General features: G+C 48.3%; 2 protein-coding genes across 11 annotated transcripts in view; one reads left to right on the top strand and one right to left on the bottom strand.

The window, feature by feature from the left end:
* Positions 1-22,845, top strand: part of LOC119466316 (uncharacterized PE-PGRS family protein PE_PGRS20-like) — a 1,297,174-nt gene that overhangs the window by 389,213 nt on the left and 885,116 nt on the right. For 5 of the 8 annotated variants that reach the window (XM_049656748.1, XM_049656750.1, XM_049656751.1 and 2 more), the window contains exon 2: positions 14,932-15,152. In XM_049656748.1, coding sequence (XP_049512705.1) covers positions 15,080-15,152 — 73 coding nt within the window. In that variant the 5' untranslated portion in view covers positions 14,932-15,079. Of the gene's footprint in view, positions 1-14,719; positions 15,153-22,845 lie in introns of those variants that run through there. The other 3 variants (XM_049656757.1, XM_037726817.2, XM_049656749.1) reach the window with 3 other exon arrangements.
* Positions 1-22,845, bottom strand: part of LOC119466319 (uncharacterized PE-PGRS family protein PE_PGRS20-like) — a 1,091,962-nt gene that overhangs the window by 348,959 nt on the left and 720,158 nt on the right. The gene's annotated exons all lie outside the window — the stretch shown is intronic.

A 22,845-nucleotide genomic window follows, 5' to 3' on the forward strand; every position in this document is an offset into this window, starting at 1 on the left:
GCAACGAGACCTTTCTTCCTGGTGAAAAGAACACAAGAACTTTTGTGGGGGTTTACTTTGAACCCGTTTTCGTCTGCCCACTTTGACACTTTCTTCAACCCCTGCTGTACCTGTCTCTCGCACACTGCGAGGTTACAGGACTTGAAGCCTATTTGTATATCGTCCACATAGATGGAATAAAAAATAGCGGGTGGTAACGAAGCACGAAGCGTGTTCATTTAACGATAAAGAGTGTGCAGCTGAGCACGCCTCCCTGGGGTACACCAGTTTCCTGCACAAAAGGTCGTCATAGAACATTGCCAACTCGAACACGGATTGTGCGATTCAGCAGATAACTTTCAATCATGTTTAACATATTACCACATATACCAAAGTGGGAGAGGTCTCTAAGTATTCCAAACCGCCATGTGGTGTCATAGGCCTTTTCCATGTCTAAGAATACAGACAGAAAGAACTGTTTGTGAACAAAAGCTTCGCGTATCTGCGCCTCGATACGTATCAAATGGTCAGTGGTGGATCGACCCTCGCGAAAGCCGCACTGGTATGGGTCAAGCAGTTTGTTTGATTCTAGGAAATGTAATAGGCGACGGTTTATCATTTTTTCGAAGACTTTGCAGAGAGAGCTTGTTAGCGCTATCGGCCGATAACTCGATACAGACGATGGATCCTTCCCCTGCTTCAGGATAGGGATCACTATGGCCTCTTTCCAGGCAGAGGGGATCTCGCCGGAAGTCCATATAGAGTTATACAGACAGACAAGGGTTTTCTTCGTTTCAGAGGGCAGGTTCTTCAACATTTCATATAATATGCGGTCAGGGCTTGGGGCAGATTGGTTGCAACAGGCGAGTGATGCCTGAAGCTCTGCTAAAGAGAAAGGCAAGTTATAAGGCTCGTTCCCGGTGCTCTTTCAGTCTAGTTTTTGTTTTTCTATTGCTGCTTTGTATTTTGTAAATTCTGGGAATAGTGCAATGAACTGGACACATGTTCAAAATGTGCACCCAGGTGGTTCGCTTGGTCTTCCAAGCTGTCGCCCGGTGTGTTTACCAAAGGGAGTGAATATGTTTGTCGTCCTCTCACCTTGTTAACCCTGTTACAGACTTTGGCCTCATCTGTATACGAGTGTATACCTGATAAAAACTTCTGCCAGCTCTCTCTTCTGGCCTGTCGGCGCGTTCTCCTGCCTTCGGACTTTACCTTCTTAAAATTGATAAGATTCTCCGCAGTAGGAGAATCGCGTAGCAACCCCCACGCTTTGTTCTGTTTTCTACGAACGTTCCTACATTCGTCGTTCCACCATGGGACACGGCGTTTGCATGCCGCACCACTTATTTCGGATATGCATTTAGAAGCGGCATCAATTATGAAGGAAGTAAAATATTCCACAGCAGCATCAGTTCCTAACGAAGACATGTTGGCCCAGTATATGCTACTAGTAAGATTTCGAAATTTCTCCCAATCGGCTTTGTCAATCTTCCATCGAGGGGCTTGTGGTGACGGCTCAGTTTTGGTTGTTCACAGTAGTTTTGGAAAGTGATCGCTCCCGTACTGATTTTTGGTAACTTCCCATTTAAGTTCAGATAATAGAGACGGGGAAGCTATGCTAAGATCAATAGAAGAAAAGGTTCTGTTTGCGAGACAGTAAAATGTAGGTTCCTTCTTGTTCAGGAGACACGCGCCAGAGGAGAAAAGAAATTGTTCAACAAGACGACCTCGCGCATCGATACGAGAGTCGCCCCACAGACTGCTGTGCGCAATGAAATCGCCAAGAACAAGATAGGGTTCTGGCTATTCATCTATAAAGGTCTGAAATTCATGTTTATGTAAGTGGTAATTGGGAGGTATGTAAAGTGAGCAGATGGTGATGAGTTTGTTTAGAAGAACAAGTCGAACTGCCACTGCTTCAAGGGGCATTTGTAGCTGCAAACGTTGACATGCTATGCTTTTGTGAATTACAATGGCAACACCACCTGATGATGGCGATCTTTACGAAACGTAACATACTGTCGGAGAAATTTTGTATGTTTCGCTTTTAAGTGCGTTTCCTGTACACACAGCACTTTTGGATTGTGTTGGTAAAGAAGTTCTTGGACATCGTCGAGGTTCCTAAGAAGGCCTCTGACGTTGCATTGAATGATTTGTGTATCCATAATGAAAGTAAATTGGTGCTGTGTGTACTAGAAAAGGAAATGTTGCTTTAGATTACAGAGCCCTTTCCAGGCCCCGTAATTCGGGATTTGTCCTTTCTGAAGCGGTCGAGGGAGCCTCGCCGCTCCTTAGGCGCTTGGTGCGCCGTCGGGATGGGTGTAGTGTCCATTGCCTCTTGTGAGGCGCCGGACACGCGCTCTTGCGAGCGAGATGTTTCGCGAGAAAGTCTCGCCGCGAAGGAGGAGACATTTGCGCCCACCAGCCTGGAGGTCGATGGGGCTGCCTTTGGGCCTGAGCTGTGCCGGCTGTTGCCAACACTAGCAGTGGCCGGCGAGGGTGAGGCAGCCTTGACTGCACCCACCGTGGGAGCTTCTGGCGGGCCTGCGGGTTTACTACGCGTAGCGCAGGCTACCACCGAGGACTGTGGCGGTGAGGGCAACCCTGAGGTAACCGGACCTGTTTGCTGGTTGGGTGGAGTGGACTTAGCTCCTTCCACCCTGGGGGCAGGAGCCACAAGCGACAGCTCGCTGTGCGCGGGCTGGGCAGGTGGCAGTAGCCGCTGCGACGCTGCCCCTTGACGCGCCGCCTCAGCGTATGTGGTCGTGTGGAATGGTGAGCACCTTTTGCGTGCTTCCCTGAACTATATGTTTTCACGGACTTTCAGTGTTAGAATTTTTTTCTCTTTTTTCCAGCTTGGACAAGACCGGGAGTAGGCTGGATGGTCACCATCGCAATTTACGCAGTGAGGTGTAGCCTCGCAATTGTCTGAGGCATGGCCTTGTACTCCGCACTTGGCACAGGTGAGTAGACCACGGCAGCTCTGCGAGCCATGGCCGAATCATTGGAATTGGTAGCATCGCCTAGGATTTGGTATGTATGGTCTTACTGCTATCTTTGTGTAGCCTGTTTCGATGCTTTGTGGCAAAACGCTTAATTCAAAGGTAAGTATCAGGTGTTTCGTGGGAATTTCTTTGTTGTCCCGTCTCATAACAATGCGCTGCACATTCGTGACATTCTGCTCCTTCCATCCTTCCAACAACTCGGTTTCAGATAGGTCGATGAGGTCTGCTTCGGATACTACCCCGCGTACTGTGTTCATGGAACGATGCGGTGAAACAGTAACTGGGACATCACCAAAAGTCACAAGCTTGCCGAGTCTGTTGTGTTGCTCCTTATCACGTAGCTCAAGCAGAAAGTCCTCGCTTGGCATTTTGGTGATTTTGTAGCCAGGGCCTAGCGTGTTGGTCAAGGTTTTCGCAACTACAAATGGGGATATGGTTTTCGCTAGTCTTTCAGTTCTCTCACTATGTACTACTTGATATCTAGGGAAGATGTCTTTAGGCCAGGTGAACAAATTCAAAAACTCATCGGTGCGTCCCCTCTTGTGAGGGAGACGATCAAGAAGTCGAGGAAAAGCGGGCGTTCCCATAACAATTTAGTGTTGTTCGGCATCAATGGCACCACGGAGTCCAACAAGGGGACGCTACAGCACTTCACGTGTAAGGCTGCAGGCGCCAGCCGTACGTTGCCGCTATAACCTTATATAAAAACCCAAGAGAGGGCACCTACACAAGGTTAACCCAAGCCGCCTATGGAAATTGAGGAAGTAACAGAAGAGAATAGATGACAGGACAGTGAAGACCGAAAAATAGAGCAGAGAAAGATCAGAGAGGGGGACAGGAAAAGGCGACTGCCGATTTCCCCCGGGTGGGTCAGTCCGGGGGTGCCGTCTACGTGAAGCGGAGGCCAAAGAGGCGTGTTGCCTCCGCCGAGGGGCCATAAAGGTGCGAACACCCGGCATCGGCTCAACCCCCAGGATCCTCTTTTCCCCGGACACGGTTAAGCCGCGCACGGTACACGCTGGAGGGGCCAACCCCCATGTGCTCGTGTCCGTGGTGTCGCAACACACCATACGCCTGCTGCCGCAGACGCCCCTGCGGGGTGTATAAAAACGTTGCGAGGCGAGAAGGTGAATAAGATTTGCGACGCTGCTCGACGATTGTCCCATTCTGATCTCGCCGAAAATCTCCGAGCCGCCCCCAGAGGCACCGGCAGCAGTCACTAACGCCGCGCGCGTTCGGTGCAAGCGCGGGCAAAATGCCGACGGCGTCGACAACAGTTCTACGCATTGCTGGTGCTGCTGCATGTCCAAGTTTATACAGCTGATAAAACTACTATCCTTAATCTTTGTAGCTCTCTACTAATTTTCTATCGCAATTGATGCTTCGCCTTTCGGGTGAAACCGACAAGTTTTCGCTTCCGCGGAGCCTTCGGACGCTGCAGCAGCAAACCTGTTTGCCGGCCGCCGTGGCATGGCTCGAAGCGCCGGCGCAGTACGTACTACGACTGGCACGACCGTTCTTATCTACGCTGCCGTGGAATGCGAGACGTACTCGGTACTCTCTAACGCTGGACTGGCAGCGGCGACGATGCTGCTTGCGCTCAGGAAGCTTTGTCTTCGTGCCGATGCAGTCGTTGGCTCTGTGATCTCGCGTGATAGCGCGCCCTTTGAACTCGGCAGCAACAGCGGGTGCTTTGGTCGAGCGTGTTGAGAGCTCGAAGCGCCCGGGATGTCGCTGAGACGAACACTGCGCCGTGGACGAGCGAATCTATGACGTCACTGTGAACACTACGGAATTCATGACGACCACGGCGAACACTACGGAAAGGGTGACACCGACTTACCTAACGCTGCTGAAACCCCAAGTGCCGACGGCTTTTCATGGCGACACATTTGAAGACGTGGAAGTCTGGCTGCTGGAGTTAGAGCACCTGGCTGCGTTTAACGAGTGGGACAACAACGCTAAACTCAGGAACGTCTACTTCAGCCTCCAGGATGGTGCTGGCACGTGGTTTATGGACCTCGAAGATGCCATGTTATCCGGGCCTGAGTTTCAGCACAAGCTACTGGAGACTTACTCCTGCCCTGATCGCCGGGAAAAACGCCTGGAACCTCATTGAGCGTGTATACAACAGCAGGGCATACGCCACAATATGAAAAGGAAGTAATATATGTCCTAATCAGGCTAAACTCGCTAAGGAGAAACCCTTGGAGAAACCTCACTATTTTAAGGAGAAGCCTTTCTACGTCAGATGGTTCATGCTGATGGTTCATGCTGCTACTCTGCTGCTTTGTTGACGAACGCGTTATAACACAGATTGCAGCGGCGTACATTCCGTATTGAAAAAAGCGGGCAGATGCCACGCTCTGTGGGAATCGATGTTATACGAAGCAGTGTGCAGAAGCCTGCCAAGTTTATGAAATGACCATGAGAGACCAAGATGTAGGCGGCTGTTTCATGACCTACATGAAGCGCATGTCATGCCATTCATGTCATGAGTCCTCAGTAGCCCCTTCAGCTAGGCCTAAGAGACCCTAAGGCAAAAGCCTTAGTCATGCTCATGACTATGACTTCGACCATCAACGTTTTGCTTTCCTTCACTTAGCACCACCTCTGAACCCATTCCATCGGTTTTTGCCTGTTATTCTTTTTTCGCTGAGTCATCGTCATTTTTGATGAGTCATGGTCGTGACTATTGCGTTTACCACCATCCTTTAGTGTTTCCTTCATTTAGCACCCACGTCCGAACCCATTTCAGTGGTGTTTGAGGGCTAACGTTTTTTTTGCTGAATCATGACGATGATCATGATTTTGCTGAATTATGATCATGAGTATGGCATCTACCACCATCCTTTAGGGTTTCCCCCACTTAGTACCCACGTCAAAACTCATTTTACTATTTCAGTGGTTTTTGAGTGTTATTCTTTTTTGCTGAGTCATTGTCATTTTGGTTGAGTCATCCTCATGTCTATGACTTCTACCATCATCCTTTAGTGTTTCGTTTACTTAGTACCCAGTCAGAGCCCATTTCAGTGATTTTGGAGTGGTAATGACTTTTTCGGTAGGTGATCCTTTTAGACAACTGTTTCATGACCTACATAACAAGCATGTCATGATATTCATTTCATGACCTAACATTTATATTCGTCATACACTGTTATCATAACCCGCCATGGTTGCTCAGTGGCTATAGCTCGGGATTCAATCCCGAGCTGGTCAGCACGACGTCGCGGGATCGAATCCCGGCCACGGCGGCCGCATTTCGATGGGAGTGAAATGCGAAAACACCCATGTGATTAGATTTAGGTGCACGTTAAAGAACCCCAGGCGGTACAAATTTCCGGAGTCTCGCACTACGGCGTGCCTCATAATCAGATCGTGGTTGTGGAACGTAAAACCCCATCACTTTTTTTATTTTTTACTGCGGTCATATTAAGCCTATTTTGGTACCTACCAAATTAACGAAACGACCACGAGAGCACCAACACGTAGGCAGCTGTTTCCTGGCCTACATGACACACATGTCATGATATTCATGTCATGACGTATATTTATGTCCGTCATACACTCTTGTCATACTATGCTCATTTGGTAAATCCCAAGTCAACCAAACGACCATGAGAGCAAGAAGACGTTGGCGGCTAGATAGGTAGACAGATAGATATATAGATAGATACTTTCAAAGTGGCGAATGTTCGTCAAGAAATGCTTCGCATTTAAAACACTTGAGGCTTCAATTCAGATACAACTTATACAGTTTCGAAGTTTTGAGTAGTAACAATTAATCCAAATAAATGATTTTATTTGTCATTCGGAAGCTTAATCTCCTATCACAGGGCATGTTAAGTGCAATGAACCACAAGCCAATAAACTACAGTCTGTCAGAGAGCGCTGTCTTTCCAGTAAATATCTATGCGCTCATGCACATTATCACCTAGGTCGAGCGATGTGAGCTCTGAGCTACCCTAGACTGCAAGGCGTCAACTTGAAGAGCCCCCAACAACGCGAAGACATAAACAAACTGCTCAAACAAACCCTGCATTTCCCTCGAGTGTAGCCGGCTCGTGACTTCAGTTTTCCTTAACCAGACAAGACGGTGCCACACTTGGAATATGCGTCGATGGCGTGGATACAAAGGCCAGAGATTGCGGCTGACGTGCCGGCGTTCCTTATCGAAGACCCGGCCTTGTACCGAGCCTCCTAATCGCGCAGCTGAAACTGCAGATAATGCTTTTATCGTTGAGCTTGTGTACGTTTAGGTGTTTACGTGTGAGCGTTGCGGTGTTTGTCTGCTCACGTGCGTGCTTGTGCGCGTGCTTGCTTGTGTGCGTGCGCGCGAATTCGCGCGTCTGTTTTCGCACTGCCCTTGTGTCACACTTCCGTCAACGACAGGTCACTGTGGCTTGTTTCCGATTGCAGATTACACAGAGGTCGACTAAGTGACAAAGGGGAACCTCTTAGCCAGTGACAACTCTCACGGAAAAAAATGAGCAGAATGGTAGAGTGCGGAAGAAAGGATCTTGCAGATAAAATATCCGCGCCACACAGTGTCACAAATTTTACCTGTATATCGTATAGCTGGTGTTAGACCATCGCTCTCCTATCAAATCGCTTTTGCGAGGAAGAAACACAAACGCGTGACAGACTCCGGTAATGGGAACTGGAAGCATGAGATTTGCATATCCAAACAATTCACAACATCAAGGGCTGTCCTAAAGATTGATACACACGCGAGGGCAAAATCCCGCCTGCTCCGGGGGCCAAACAGTCACGTGATCACTTGAATCCGGCGCAGCCGAGTTGGGTCGCATTCCCACAGCCGGAGCGTCGTTTGCGGAATCCGCGTGCTTACTCTCGACTCCAACGCTTATTGGCAACTGCACGTTTGCATACTCGGCGTGCTCTATATTCCATAGCGCTGTGAAACCCTCAACAACAGCCAAAAAAGTGACGGTTGCCTCATCACTTAAAGTTTTCTTGTGCACCTCACTCATGTTGAGGTCACGCAGGCTGCGCGGTCTGAGTAAATAGAAATGCGCGCGCAACCATGACTCGCCTTTCTCGCTACACCACAGAAAAAGCACGTGCGGTCATTGCTGCACAACATCACACGAGGCTTCAAGCCGACAACACGCCACCTTAGCCACGCCAATCTGTCCAATGTTGAGAGACTTGACGCTGACTACGCTAAATTGACGTCAGACGAGCGCCAAACGGACGGATGGAAATACCGGCCAGCATTTTCAATACGGACCGCGAGCGGAGGAGGTCGGACTAGGCGAGGGCGGCACGTTTTGATGACGCGCGCGTCACGTGATACGCCATCCGCTGTGAAAATTCCTCCTCCGTCCGGTCGTGTGAATGCACCTTAAGGGAAGCTCTAAAATTACGACACGACAGATGTCTTGAGCGGCGGGACGTTCTTGGAACAAGGCGTCTGTTTGCGCGCTGCTCTAGAGTTTTAAATGCGACGCATTCCTTGGCGAACATTTCCTACTTTGATAGTATCTATCTATATATCTATCTATCTATCTATCTATCTAGCCACCTACGTCTTTGTGTTCTCATGGTCGTTTCGTTAACTTGTTAACCTGGTATCTACCAAAATTGGGATACATACTATGACAAGAGTATATGACGAACATAAATGATATGTCATGACTTGCGTGTCATGTAGGTCATGAAACAGCCGCCTATGTCTTGGTGCTGTCATAGCAGTTTCGTTAACTTGGTAGGTACCGAAATTGGCACAGTATGACAGGAGTGTATGACGAACATAAGTGATAGGTCATGACATAAATTTCATGAACTATCATGTTGTGACATGTATATGTCATGTCGGTGATGACAATGACCCATCGAAAAATATTATCACACCAAAGCACCTGATATGAGTTCTTACGTGGGTACTAACTGATGGAAACCCTAAAGGAATATGGTAGAAGTAACATTCATGACCATGACTGAGCAAAAATGCCAATGACTCAGTGAAAAAGTATTAACATTCGAAAACCCCTGGAATCGGTTCAGACGGGGCACTAAGTGAAGGAAACACTATTCCTCTTTCTTTAAACACTATTCCACTTTACGTGCCCAAACCAGTTCTGATTTTGAGGCACGCCGTACTGGATTAATTTTGACCACCAGGTGTTCTATAACGTGCCCTACAACGCAAGCACACGGGCGTTTTTGCATTTCGCCTCCATCGAAATGCGGCCCCCGCGGCCGGGATTCGATCCCTCCATCTCGTGCTCGGCAGCGCAACGCCCTAGGTGACTGAGCCACCGCGGCGGGTAAGAAAACACTAAAGAAAAATGACAATGACTCAGTGAAGAAAGAATAACTGTCAATAACCAATGAAATGGGTTCGGACATAAATTATAGGTCATGACATGAATTTCCCGCCTCGGTGCTCCCATGGTCGTTTCGTTACCTTGGTTGGCTCCCCGTCCACTGCTTCGCATAACATCGATTCCCGCAGGGTGTGGGATCTGCCGGCTTTTATTGTGATATCAATTATATGGACACTCCAAGCGCATTTTTGCCGTCGCCGTCGTAGTGATGTTCCGTATAATGTACAACGGCGATAAAATCGTCGCCGTGCGATTTGCGTTGCGTGTGTGAGTAAAAGCTTGCGTGGGGGAGCCGGCTACCGCAGCTTAATCTCGCGCACGCGACAGAGGAAGGCGGCCGGAAGCGCACGGTCTTTGTTCACGCGCGGATAAAAAGAAACGATCCCTAGTCCTCGCGTAATACGGGAAACAAAAGACCGCCGGGGGTTTGCAATTTACTATCGAATGACATACTTATGCGGTATAAAAGACATAACTCTATTGACCAAACGAAAACACGATGACCAAAGAACATGGCAGGCTATTGTGACAGCTTTCACGCTTTCAATATTTTACATGAACAAGGCTTTCAGCGGCAGCGATGGAACCGGTTCTGCACGCGTCAGTGAGCGACAGTTTATAAGCAGCGTCAAATAAAAGAAGCGCTCGTATGTATCAGCTAGAATCAGTTGGCAAGAGTGGTGAAGGAAAGAGCCTGTACTCCTACCCCCCGCACGTCATCCTGCCGGGTTTTCCCCTCCAAAACCGCTATTTCACCCACGCAATAGAGTCCACGATCACCACATGCCACCAAGTACCTCACTTAGTCCGACGATTGGTCAAGCGGCGCGGCCGCCTCGACGTATGCAGAGCCAATCAACTTGTAACAGCCTTTGCCTTGAACAAAATTCTTTATGTCCTATCATACTGCAGATTTACGCAGACATAAATGCATCGCATTCAATGGGCTTTGAACAGTCTGCATAAAGCTGCCCTACATCTCCCGACACACGAATCCACAGCCAAACTATACGCAACAGGCCTATTCCTTCCACTCCAGAGCGATCGAGAACTTGGCCGCCTATATTCAGCTCTGCGCAGGGACATTGGCTTCTGCAGCGGGATGGCATCCGGCCTATTGACTTTCCGCTGTACACCCCTCAACTACCCCTTCCCAGCAGCCTCCACTGTGCCCCTATTCCCTCTAATATGATCCCAGATCTTCATGAAGGACGACGACATGTGCGCGCTCACTTCAACGACCCTTTCCCAGCGAACACTGTCACATGCTACGTTGAGCCAGCGTATTACCAAACTCATGGCGCCACGACTAGTCTCACAATCCCGGCGCCCCTTGGCATTCCCATCCCTTGTACCGCTGGCCCCTTCTCACTTCCTACTTTTCTCTATAGCTTGAATTGGCCGCGATCGTTCACGGGACGCCCGAACGAACCATTATCGCTCCCTCTCCTCGGTATCGCATTTGCTTGGACTCCATGGCGGCAATCCGGCCTCTTCGCGATAACAGAATTGACGATTCCTCATGACTCTCCCTTCTCTCCCCTGCTTTGGTCACTGCGGCCTAGGTGCCAGGCAATGCATGGATTATCGCCAATCAGCTCGCTCATGAGCTTGCCTGCGAGATTAAAAGCCGGGGGTCGATGATCCCCTGGCCTTACTCGCCGATAGCGGACGAGGCACAGTTTTGGGAGAAAACTCAAAAGCAGCACTGCAAACACCTCTGGCATTCATTGCAGACTCTTCCACCACCACACCCTTGTCTCTGCACTGCTCAAGTATGCAGCTTCAGGGCCGTCCAGCGCAACACTTTGATCTCTCAAGCACGCCTTTATTGTTACCCCTTAGAGCCCTCAAGTCCCCACTGCCCCTCTACGTACGCGATTGTGGAGCACATCCCTTTCTCTTGCCCCGCAGCCCTACAATCCCCTCACTCCCTCCCACTTCCCCACTGGCGGGTGGTGTTGGCGTCGGCGGCCTTCGCCTACCAGCTGGCCATGGTTTTCTTGGTGGAGGAATATTTAAAAGTCTTAGTCTGTCCCGGAATAAAATCTTTTCTCTCTCTTTCTCTGAAGGAAAGATTCACGTCGCGGACACAGTAACTGTCTCGTTTCACAAGGCTGAAACATGTATTCCGCCCATATCGGAACGCGGTTGTCATTACCCGCGGCACATTGGCCTCGCGTTCAACCGCATATTGCCCTAATCAATAAACAATTGGGACTGGCGTTGCCCTGAACGTCTCTTTCAGGGAAAAAAAGACTTCACTCAACCGCCGAATGAAAAAAAAATGGCGAGGACACGTGGTTCAAACACGTTCGCAAGTCACAACCTTTTCCTTCGACCGGATCTTGTCAAAGAAGCGAAAAACGAAGGAAACGCAACAGGCCACCTTTCCTCGTGACTTGGCGCGTATGGGTGCGATCACGTCGCATTCACACTCGTAGCGGAAAAGAAGGCGATTGTTACAGGATTTTACGGATTCCGCATACAAAATGTGGCCTCGCCTCCTCACAGGTCACCGCCACCAGTGAGCGGGCAGGATGGGTTCATACTCTCGCCAGCTGCGCGACAAAAGAAGTTCGGTCGCGAGATGAAGCAAATAGGAGGCTCGTGAGAAGAATGTCTCAACTCGGATAGGCCTAATGAGGGACCATTACTGCTCTTCGCGGACTCTCTGCTGCATCTAGATTGCCTTTCAACCCTGTGAGAAACTGGCGGAGTAACGTGGTGTAGTCTCTTACGCTGTGTAGCGTCGCCATGATACGCCAAGAAGCCCAAACAATCTCACATCCTTGTTAGGTATACGTGATTCGTGTCGCGAAATACCACTGCATCTTCGTGTCACGGTCAAGCTACTTGAACACCTGTTAGCTTGGTGGCTCAAATTTCCACGGTCTCCTCTCTAATTGTCTGATCGTGTAAGTTTGTTCATTTCTAAATATGACCGAGTTGGACTGGACGCAGGCCGGCCCCGCATAGCTACGGCTCTTACATATTTCTCAATTCCTTAACTGTACTTTTTGGTAATATCGGGATGAATTTCGCTTATATGCCGAATTACGCAGAGTCTCGGAGTTGTCACGACTTCTATCCTCAAAGTTTCTCAGGAATGAAGCGTGAAAATCGCAGGTTTGCCAAGGTATTTAGCAGAAACCTGCCCGTATTAGGCGTGAACAATTTTGCGCTATTTATTTAGGTAACATCAGCTTCGAAACCAGCCGTTCTGCACGACAAATTACACTGTGAAGATGTAAGTAGAATATGTATTTATTTAATGTGCTCTGATACGTAAAAGCATTGCCACTTACATCGTTTTTCTGAAGCCTGTTGATTTGTCTAATTTTGTGGACACTGACATTAAAATTTCTGTACAAAGAAAAATTCCATTTTTTCTGTGTTATACCATGGTATACATGGACAACTCATCGTGCAGTGGTGGTTTATCTGCCGAGGATTGCCTCCCACAATGCTTACTGTCACGCCAACTGCGCGTGGTGCGTTTTGCACGTTGTCTGTGAGGTGGTGCGCCGTCGTCTTTTTCCATCGGTGATGAACAAGAAGCGTGACGTCGTTCAAACCAACGTTACTACAGCTTCAGTTGTAAAATTCGACGGCGTTGCGCGGAACCGCCAACCTCCCGCGCCTTCATGGCGCTGCCGTCACAGCCAGCTTCACTTCCCGACGTGAACTGGCCGGACGGTGTATTCTGTGGCTGGTTGTTGACGGCAGATTTCAGGATGCACGTCATCCGTGAAACTGTAGCCTTCACCGCGTTGGTTAAGGATATTAGCAGACGATGCCGACGTGCTGCGTTCTTGACTGCAACAAGCGGCTATGCAACGATGTCGACAGTTCGGCGCGCCACTTCTTTTGTGCTCCCAGCAATGCAAAACTTCGCTCGGTGTTCAACAGAGCGATCCTTCGTTCCCACCGGGAACTCTCTGCGAAATCCATGGAAATCCATTTGCACTTTAATGAGCAGGACATCTTAAAGGGTTTGTGCATATTATCATTGGATAGACGGTTGAGGTGCCACGAGACAAGTGGACATTTGCCGAGGGTGCGGTGCCGAAAGTGTTCCCGAACCTTCCTTCGTATCTGTCGAACCAACCGGGGAAATACGCGAACAAGGAGAGATGTTTGGCGACCAGTTCTGGGCCATCTTTGAAGAGCTGTCAGAGAATACGCCAAGTCGTGTTCGGTGCCCCTTGCGCTTTGAGGAAATCAGTGCACACATCATTAAATTTTTAACAGCAGAGCTGTTTAAGCTTTTTGCTTCCCCGCATAGTGTTCGCAAAAACTCGCCTAGCGATCACTTCACTGTGTACAGCTTAGCCTCGCATCAGCTTGCCATAGCCAAACAATAGCTAATCAATATTCGATCAATAAACAATAAATTCCGCAAAATGCTGCGGATGACTTGGTAATGCTTTGTCTAGCCCAAATACGTGGCCAATACCTTGTGATAGCCAATCAATGGCTAATCAATCAACAATCAATAAATTCGCGAAAAGCATAACCTGTAAGGCCAGGACCAGCTAGGTGCCGATCAGCTCCGCTGTTTCTTTAGCCTTGCGCCACTTGTGCAAGATACGCTATTTTTATTTAGTGACGCGCATGCGTACACGCATACCTTGCAGGAACCTTGCATAAAAATGCATTCTTAGGCAAGAGTTCTGCAGCATCGGCGGGGATCCAGTCTTGAAGTAAAGACAGCGAGGAAACGTGCCAAGCTGCTGTAGGTGGAGTAATTTCCACGTAGGCCCGAATCATTTGCCTTGATTATGTCCCCTTTGACAGTTTAAGTCTTATCTGTATATAGGGGCACACAGTTGTTTTTCAGTTCGTTTGATTTATTAAAGCATTCATTGGTTTACAAGGACGTTGTGCTGTTATTTTTGTGCATAACAAATTTGGTCTCGCTAGCTGCCGTATAACTACACCAGAGCAAAGTGATAAGCAAGTAAAAGCAGCGAGAAAACGGGCCAAGCTGCTGTATGAGCAAATAAACTGCGTGAAAGGTTTAGGCGGCAGAAAGAAACGCACGACACTTAAAAAGGCAGCTTCTGCACTTCGTCGTATGCGTTCCTTCCTATTGTGCAGTTTACCCTTCTTTCAGTATGAACCAACTAGCCCGATATATCTTATTGTTGGAGATGGATACCGCTTTCGCATGGTATCACTAGAACGCCAGCAAGCGTGACGCACGCGCAAGCTGCCCGTCCGCACGAGGTCAAGGCTGCGGCGAGGCGCCTGCAGTGGAGAGCGATGGAACGGCTCCGCCATCAGGCGGCTGCCCAAGGAGCCGCAACAGCGGCCGGAAGCGCACGGGCGGAGAGTTTTACAACTGAAGCTAGTTTAGTAACCTTGGTTCAAACGAGCTAGAAGCACGTTCGCGTTGTGTTTTTGCGTGTACCGTGGCGGCGGTAGGTGTCGTGGTTGTTGAGGCGACTACCCCCACGCTTCCGGCGTAATATCCCGTATTCTCAGTTGGTCGTCGTTCCGACAGGTGTGCCGTGAGCGTTTGTCTAGAGTGCGTGACAAGCTTACCGCGACTGCGGCGTGACGAATTTCTACCGCATCAGAGAAAGGTGAGGATTCTTGCTTCGCGTGGCGTGGGATTTTGGATTCGCTGCGCGACATCGCCGTTCCTACCTGCATCGCCCCGCCGGAGGTGTTATTTAGTTTATTTTCTCCCTGCGTTCAGCGTTTGGTGGCTCGACCGAGAGGATTCCTGACATGGCACGCGACGGCAGCTTCTGCAGGCTGGCGGCTTTGGCGGCGACGGTGATCGTCCTCGGCTGTCTTGTCAGTGAGTGTTTATTTGCTGGACCATCCTGTTTCGGCTGCGTTGTTTTAGCGAGCCTCCGAGACCCGTCTCACAGCGCGAACACGCCCCTCGATAAGAAAAAAGGTGCCGCCTGCCGCGTGCATCGAACACGCCGCGGCGCACCTGCCGGGGACATAAAGAAAGCTACAAAAAGCCAGGCATTTGCATAGAAAATTCGTCAGGAACGCTCGGAACGCCGTCGGGCGTGGAAGCTGACGCGTCCCAAGCCCGTCAGCTAGCGGGGACATCAGAACAACCCGCATAGGCAAGAGCCTGAGTAAAAACACCTCGCCTGATTTAACCTTCACCAGGAACATAAACAATGCCATCTTGGACAATACGGAACTTAACGTTGGGAGTGATCATTATATTTAGGGAGTGCTGTTTTCGTGTGGTGACAACAGCAACATTTTGACCGCGATTTACAGCCAAATTTTTTGTAAGGCTCTTACGTACTCATGTTGGCACGCGATCTATTGAATTTCTTTTAGTTATGCGCCAATGCGCACAAGAAACCTGCATATATCTTTAATATACAAGTTGCTTTTTCCTTTTCATTCAACAAATCAAACTTACTTTTCTATTGCATATCGTGTGACATATGTAAAGCAACAAGTTAAAGGCACGATGGCGTGCTCGTGGTAGCATAATCTCACGCCAAGAATGTGAACTGCATTACACATTGTCGTTACCTTTCAGTTCTACGTAATATATAAAGGGTGTTTTTCGAAGTGTGCTGTAATAAAGACTGTCCTTACAAGTCTGTTTAACTAAAACGTAGACGTGCCGTGTCCAGCGCTCAGACGCGCCATCCCCGCAGGGGCGTCTGCGTAAGCAGGCGTTTGGTGTGTTGCGACACCACGGACCCGAGCACATGAGGGTTGGACCCTCCCGCGTGTAGCCGTGCGTGGCTTAGCTGTGTCTGGGGAAAGGGGGATCCTGGGGGTTGAGCCGATGCCGGGTGTTTGGACCTTTAAGGCCCCCCGGTGGAGGCAACACACCTCTTCGGCCTCTGCTTCACACAGACGGCACCTCCAGACTGACCCACCTGGAGGAAATCGGCAGTCGCCTTTTCCTGTCCCCCTCTTCAATCTTTTGTCTTTCTCTCCCACTTTTCGTTCTTTCCTGTCTTCTAGTCACTTCTTCTCACTTCCGAATTTCTGGGCGGCAAGGGTTAACCTTGTGTATTATATCCAACCTTGGATATATATATTAGGTTATAGTGGCGGTGTATAGCTGGCGTGTGCAGGTAATCTTCAAACCTTGTACCGTCCCCTTGTTGGGCTCCATGGTGGGCGGCTACCATCGCTGCCGAAATCAATAAACCTGTATGGCATTAGCATCATTCCCTAAACTACCTGATCGTCCTCTCTCAAAAAGAGGGCGCACCGAAGAAACAGCTCAATTCTTCTTTCAACGCAAAGAAACCTTCCCACGATTCCATGTCATTCATAGTGAAAACCCTGGAAAGACCGTAAGAATGATTTCACCTTTCACTGTTGCGAAAAATCTCACCGAAACAATTGGTCCCGGCTACAAAGTTACAAAGATGGCGAGCGGTGACCTTCTTCTTGAGGTCCGCGACAAACAACAATATGGCAAACTCCCAAATCTGGTCTCACTCGGTGGTGTGAACCTCACAGTGACTCCACATCGATCCATGAACACAAGCAGAGGAGTGATTTCCGACGATGATTTGCTGTACCTGACCGAGGAAGAGCTCCTAGAGGGCTGGAAGGAGCAGAATGTCACCATAGTTAAGAGAATAATAATCAAACGGGAAAACAAGGAAATTCCAACTAAACATCTGATCGTCACCTTTGCGTCCAGTGTGCTGCCAGAAACGTTAGAAACAGGATACACGAAAGTCCGTGTCCGACCATACATACCGAATCCTCGAAGGTGTTTCAAGTGTCAGAGGTATGGCCACGGTTCACAAAGTTGCCGAGGCCGACAAACCTGTGCCAAGTGCGGTGACCACTGATCACCCCTCAGATGACTGTGATGGCGCACTCCACTGTTCGAACTGTGACGGTGGACATGCAGCTTACTCTAGAGCGTGCCCTACGTGGCAAAAAGAAAAAGATATAATCACCCTCAAAGTAAAGGAAAACATTTCATTCCAGGAAGCGCGAAAGCGTGTATCATTTCTTCATACCACAAAGTATGCTGATACGGTGCGCAAGGGGGCAGCGCCGCAGCAGACTCCGGCATCTGCCCGGTCCACAAAGAGTGTGGCCGCGGAAGTGCCACCAGCCCCTCTGGTGAAAGCAGCCAGCACTGCTTCGCCGTCCCTAATGCAAGGCCCATCGACCTCTGGGTTGATAGGCTCTAAGGCTTCGTCTCTTGAGGCGAGGTCTTCACGACGACCACACCGCTCACAAGAGCGGATGTCCAGCACCTCTCAAGAGGCAATGGACACTAATCCTAGCCAGACGGCGCAGCCAGCGCCGAAGGACCGCCGCGAGTCTCAGGACCGCGGCAAGAAAGACAAACCACGCATTACGGCGCCCGGGAAGGGCTCTGTAAGCTAAGTAATCTTCTTAGACACACAGCACAAACCTCTTTTTATTTAGACATGAATACTGAAATATTACAATGGAATGTCAGAGGTCTTCTGCGGAACCTTGATGACATTAAAGAACTACTACATAAGTTTAACCCAAAGGTGCTGTGTGTCCAAGAGACACACCTTAATTCTAGACATACCGATTTTCTCCGGAAATATGCCATTTACCGCAAAGACCGCGACGATGCTGCCGCATCGTCCGGCGGTGTAGCAGTTATAGTCGATAAGGGAGTTGCTGCTCAGCAATTACAGCTGCAAACGCCTCTTGAGGCAGTCGCAGTTAGAGCTGTGATATTTAACAAATTAGTTACAATTAGTTCCTTATATATTCCTCCTGGTTCTCAACTATTGAAAACAGACCTCCAGAACTTTATCGATGAACTTCCTGAGCCCTATATAGTTGCAGGAGATTTCAATGCGCATAGTACCCTTTGGGGAGATTGTCGTTGTGATGCGAGAGGGCGCCTAATAGAAAATTTCCTGTTTTCCTCGGGTGCCTGCTTACTTAACAAGAAGGAACCTACATTCTACAGTCTTGCACACAAAACATTTTCCTCGATAGATCTTACCATAGTGTCAAGTACTCTTGTTCCCTATCTGGAGTGGAGTGTTATTAGGAACCCCTATGGGAGCGACCACTTTCCCATTGTTTTAAACTGTGCAAAACAAGATGAAAACACTCCACATGCTCCCAGGTGGAAGGTAGACTCAGCCGACTGGAAGCGATACAGAGAGCTCACGTATTTGACCTGGGATGATATTTGTACACTCCATATTGATGACGCAGTGGCATACGTAACAGTATTTCTAGTCGATGCAGCGTCAATATGTATTCCGGAAACTAATGGGACGCCTTCAAAACGTCGTGTTCCCTGGTGGAATGACGAATGTAGGGAAGCGCGCAGGAAGCAAAATAAGGCTTGGAGTCGTCTTCGCGACTCACCAACAACAGAAAACCTCATCATCTTCAAGGAAATAAAGGCTCAGGGTAGACGAACACGCCGCCGTGCCAAAAGGGACAGCTGGCAAAAATACATTTCAAGTATAAATTCTTACAGAGACGAGAGGAAAGCTTGGAACAGAGTCAAAAAATTAAAAGGCCGGCAATCTCAGCCTCTGCCTTTAGTCAATACCGAGAGAGACACGCTTAAAGAACAAGCTGATACTTTAGGAGCACACTTTGAATACATTTCCAGTTCCTCCCACTACTCTGACACATTCTTGAGCTATCAGCGACAAGCAGAACGAGTTCCTCTGGTTCAAAAAAGCAGACAGACTGAACCATACAATCATCCATTCAACATGGCGGAATTTCAAGCTTCACTGAACTGCTGCAATAATTCGGCTCCAGGAACCGACCGAATTATTTATGACATGATAAAACACTTAAGCTCTGAAACCCAGAAAACACTATTATCACTTTTAAGGCAATGTGGTCTGCCGGGTACATTCCTTCCTCTTGGAAAGAAGCAATTATAATCCCAATTCTCAAAGAGGGCAAGGACCCATCCCTGGCCTGCAGTTACAGGCCTATTGCTCTGACAAGTTGCCTATGCAAACTGTTCGAGAAAATGATTAACCGACGCCTGCTTCACTATCTCGAAGTTAATAAAATACTAGACCCCTTACAATGTGGGTTCCGGGAACGTAGATCTTCAACAGATCACCTGGTTCGCATTGAGGCTAACATCCGTGATGCCTTTGTACACAAGCAGTTCTTCCTGTCGGTATTTCTTGACATGGAGAAAGCATACGATACCACATGGCGCTTCGGAATTCTCCGTGATCTGTTTGGTATGGGAGTCCGAGGCAATATGCTGAACGTTATTCGAAGTTATCTTTCCAATCGCACGTTCCGCGTTAGAGTCGGTAACGCCCTGTCCCGTCCATTTACGCAGGAGACTGGTGTACCACAAGGCGGTGTGCTAAGCTGTACCCTCTTTGTCGTAAAAATGAACTCGCTGCATACCATCATTCCACGTACATTGTTTTACTCTGTATATGTGGATGATGTACAAATCGGTTGCAAATCATGTAATCTGGCTATCTGCGAGCGACAAGTACAACTTGGTTTAAATAAGCTGTCTAAGTGGGCGGACGAGAACGGATTTAAACTAAACCCTCAGAAAAGTACGGCCGTTCTCTTCTCTAATAAGAAAGGTATATTACCAGACCCCGTTATTCATCTAAATGGAGAACGCCTATCTGTGAGTCGCGAACATAAATTTTTAGGTGTCATTCTAGACTCTAAACTAACATTCATATCCCATTTGAAATATTTGAAAGCGAAGTGCCTGAAGACGATGAATCTGCTGAAGCTTCTGTCACACACAAGCTGGGGTTCTGACAGAAGATGTCTCCTTAGCTTGTATAGGAGTCTCATACGTTCGCGCCTTGACTATGGTGCCGTGGTGTACCATTCTGCAACACGCAGTGCCCTAAGAATCCTAGACCCAGTCCACCACCTTGGTATTCGTCTGGCAACAGGTGCCTTTAGGACAAGCCCCGTTCAAAGCCTCTATGTTGAGTCCAATGAATGGTCTCTGCATCTTCAAAGAACATATCTCAGTTTCTCCTACTACATGAAGGTAAAATCAGATACTGAGCATCCATGCTATATAACTATCCAGGACCTCTCCACTGCCACACTTCATCGTAACCGCCCAGCTATTAGAACACCTTTGTCCCTACGCTTGCAAGCATTGGCAGAAGAAATAGGTATTCCACTAGCAGAAAATACCCTTATGGCTCCCACTCGCCTGCCACCGCCGTGGGAATGGCAGACCATAGAGTGCGATATCTCTTTTGTCGAAATAACAAAACGTGCGCCTGAGGCACACATACGCTCGCACTTCCTTGAACTTCAGGCGAAGTATTCCCGCTCAGAATTCTATACAGATGCCTCGAAGTCATCTTCTGGTGTCGCATATGCAGCCCTCGGGACGTCGTTTTCGACGTCCGGTGCTCTAAATCCAAACACAAGTATTTTCACAGCTGAAGCTTACGCAATACTTTCAGCGGTAAAGCATATCAAGCAGACTAATCTCAATAAGGCTATCATATTCACAGACTCATTATGTGTTGTAAAAGCCCTAATGAGCTTCCGAAGACACACAAACTCTGTATTTAATGAGCTATACACCTCACTATGCTCAGCATATGTGCAAAACCAAAGCATTGTCTTATGTTGGATACCTGGCCACAGAGGAATAAAAGGCAATGTAGCTGCTGATGAAAATGCTTCGTTAGTTACTTTTAGTGAGACAGACGTAAATAAACCCATACCAGCTACAGACCTCAAGCCCTTCTTACGCCATAAGTTGAGGAAGTATTGGCAAAGCCAGTGGGATGACGAAGTATTAAATAAACTGCACACCATAAAACCAAAATTAGGAAACTGGATATCTGAGAGAACAGCAAGACACAAGGAAGTGCTCCTCTGTAGATTAAGAATAGGGCATACTTACGGCACTCACTCTTTCCTACTGAATGGAAGTGATCCTCCGACATGTACAAAGTGTGGCGATAGTCTTACAGTCCTCCATGTTCTTCTTGAGTGCCCTGAAGTAGAAGCAGAGAGGAAAAAGTACTTCCGTTTCGCATATCGTCACCACTTACCTTTACACCCTGCATTTTTTCTGAGCAATGAACCGCTTTTTGAATTTCAAACAGTACTGAAATTTTTAGCTGAAACCAACATCTTAAAAGTCATTTGGCCCGGATACTTGTAGCACGACCTCCTCTTGGAGGTTGCAGCTGCAATACAAGCACAATTGTAAGCACGTGCCTACCAGTCCTTGCCCCCAAGGGCTCTGTGAGGTACTAGTGCTGCTGTCACCTCCAGGTCCTGCTAACCATTCTTCATCGCAAATATTTATGATCATAGCGCACATCACAAATCATTGCGATAATTTTAGTATATTTATATTCTAAACATCTTAGTGATTGATTTTAGGCCCCTTTACAGCCACATTTATCCACCATTCTTAACTAATTTCTTAATCTGTTAACAAACCATTCATTGATTACTCATCACTACGTACATGGTGCTCTTTGGCCATATCTGGCCCTTGCGCCAATAAAAACTATACATCAATCAATCAGACGCGCCATTTGTCTCTGGCTGCTGAGGCCAACGTTTATTAAAAGAAGTTAATTTCACGTCAACAAGGGTTGCGGGAAATGTGGTCTGTCGGCTGGTCTTTCGCCATTTTGTGCCCCAGATTTAACCCGCCAATTTAGCTGGCGGCGGCAAGTACCCTTACAAAGGCTGTCAGCATCCTAAAACGGCGTTGCATATAGGCTCCCTAATTATATTCTGTCCATTACGGTACTCTCCAGAGGCTACAAAGGGAAAAAGCTAAAAAATAAGCACACTAAATGGAACGTTTTCTGGTATGTGCGGAATAGACGTGAACCCGCACTCATTACAAACCTTGAAGCGTGGATAACCACTCTTCTTGGAATAGACGTGAACCCGCACCCACCACAAACCTTGAAGAGTGGATATCCACTCTTCTCGATGACGCAGCTAACCACGGAGGTAGAGCAGGAGGACGGGCCAGCTCCTGATGCTAAAAGGGTCCACTGTGTTCTGCGCAGCTGTGCTTGTAGAAACGCGGGCTCGCGCAAAAACACAATCGTCGCCTCCGCAATTGCCTCGCGCAACTCGAGAGGGATATCGAGAAGTACTCACGACAGCCCAGGCAGGAACACTGGCACCAGCTATGTGACCGCCTTAATGGCCACCTATGATGCAAAGCACCTGGTTCCTGCTTAAACACCTATTTGACCCCACTCAGACTAGAACAGCATCACAAAAGAACCTTCAAAGGATCATACGCTCCTTCCCGAAGATAATCATGCGCTTTTTGAAGCTCTAAAAAACCGCTACTTTAATGCAAGCACCGATATTCCCCTGCCCGTAGCTTACACCGAAAAAGAAAACAGGTAATTGCACAGTGAAGTTATGGAATCTGAAGTACGTGCTGTCCTAAACAGCATCAAAACTACAGCAGCGGCTGGCGAGCTCCGTATCATTAACAAAAGCTACGTAACCTAGACGATCAGTCGGTTACCGAAATCACCAACCTTTAGCTCAGCCAG

The sequence above is a fragment of the Dermacentor silvarum genome, chromosome 10 (genome assembly GCF_013339745.2).
Source record: "Dermacentor silvarum isolate Dsil-2018 chromosome 10, BIME_Dsil_1.4, whole genome shotgun sequence".
NCBI lineage: Eukaryota > Metazoa > Arthropoda > Arachnida > Ixodida > Ixodidae > Dermacentor > Dermacentor silvarum.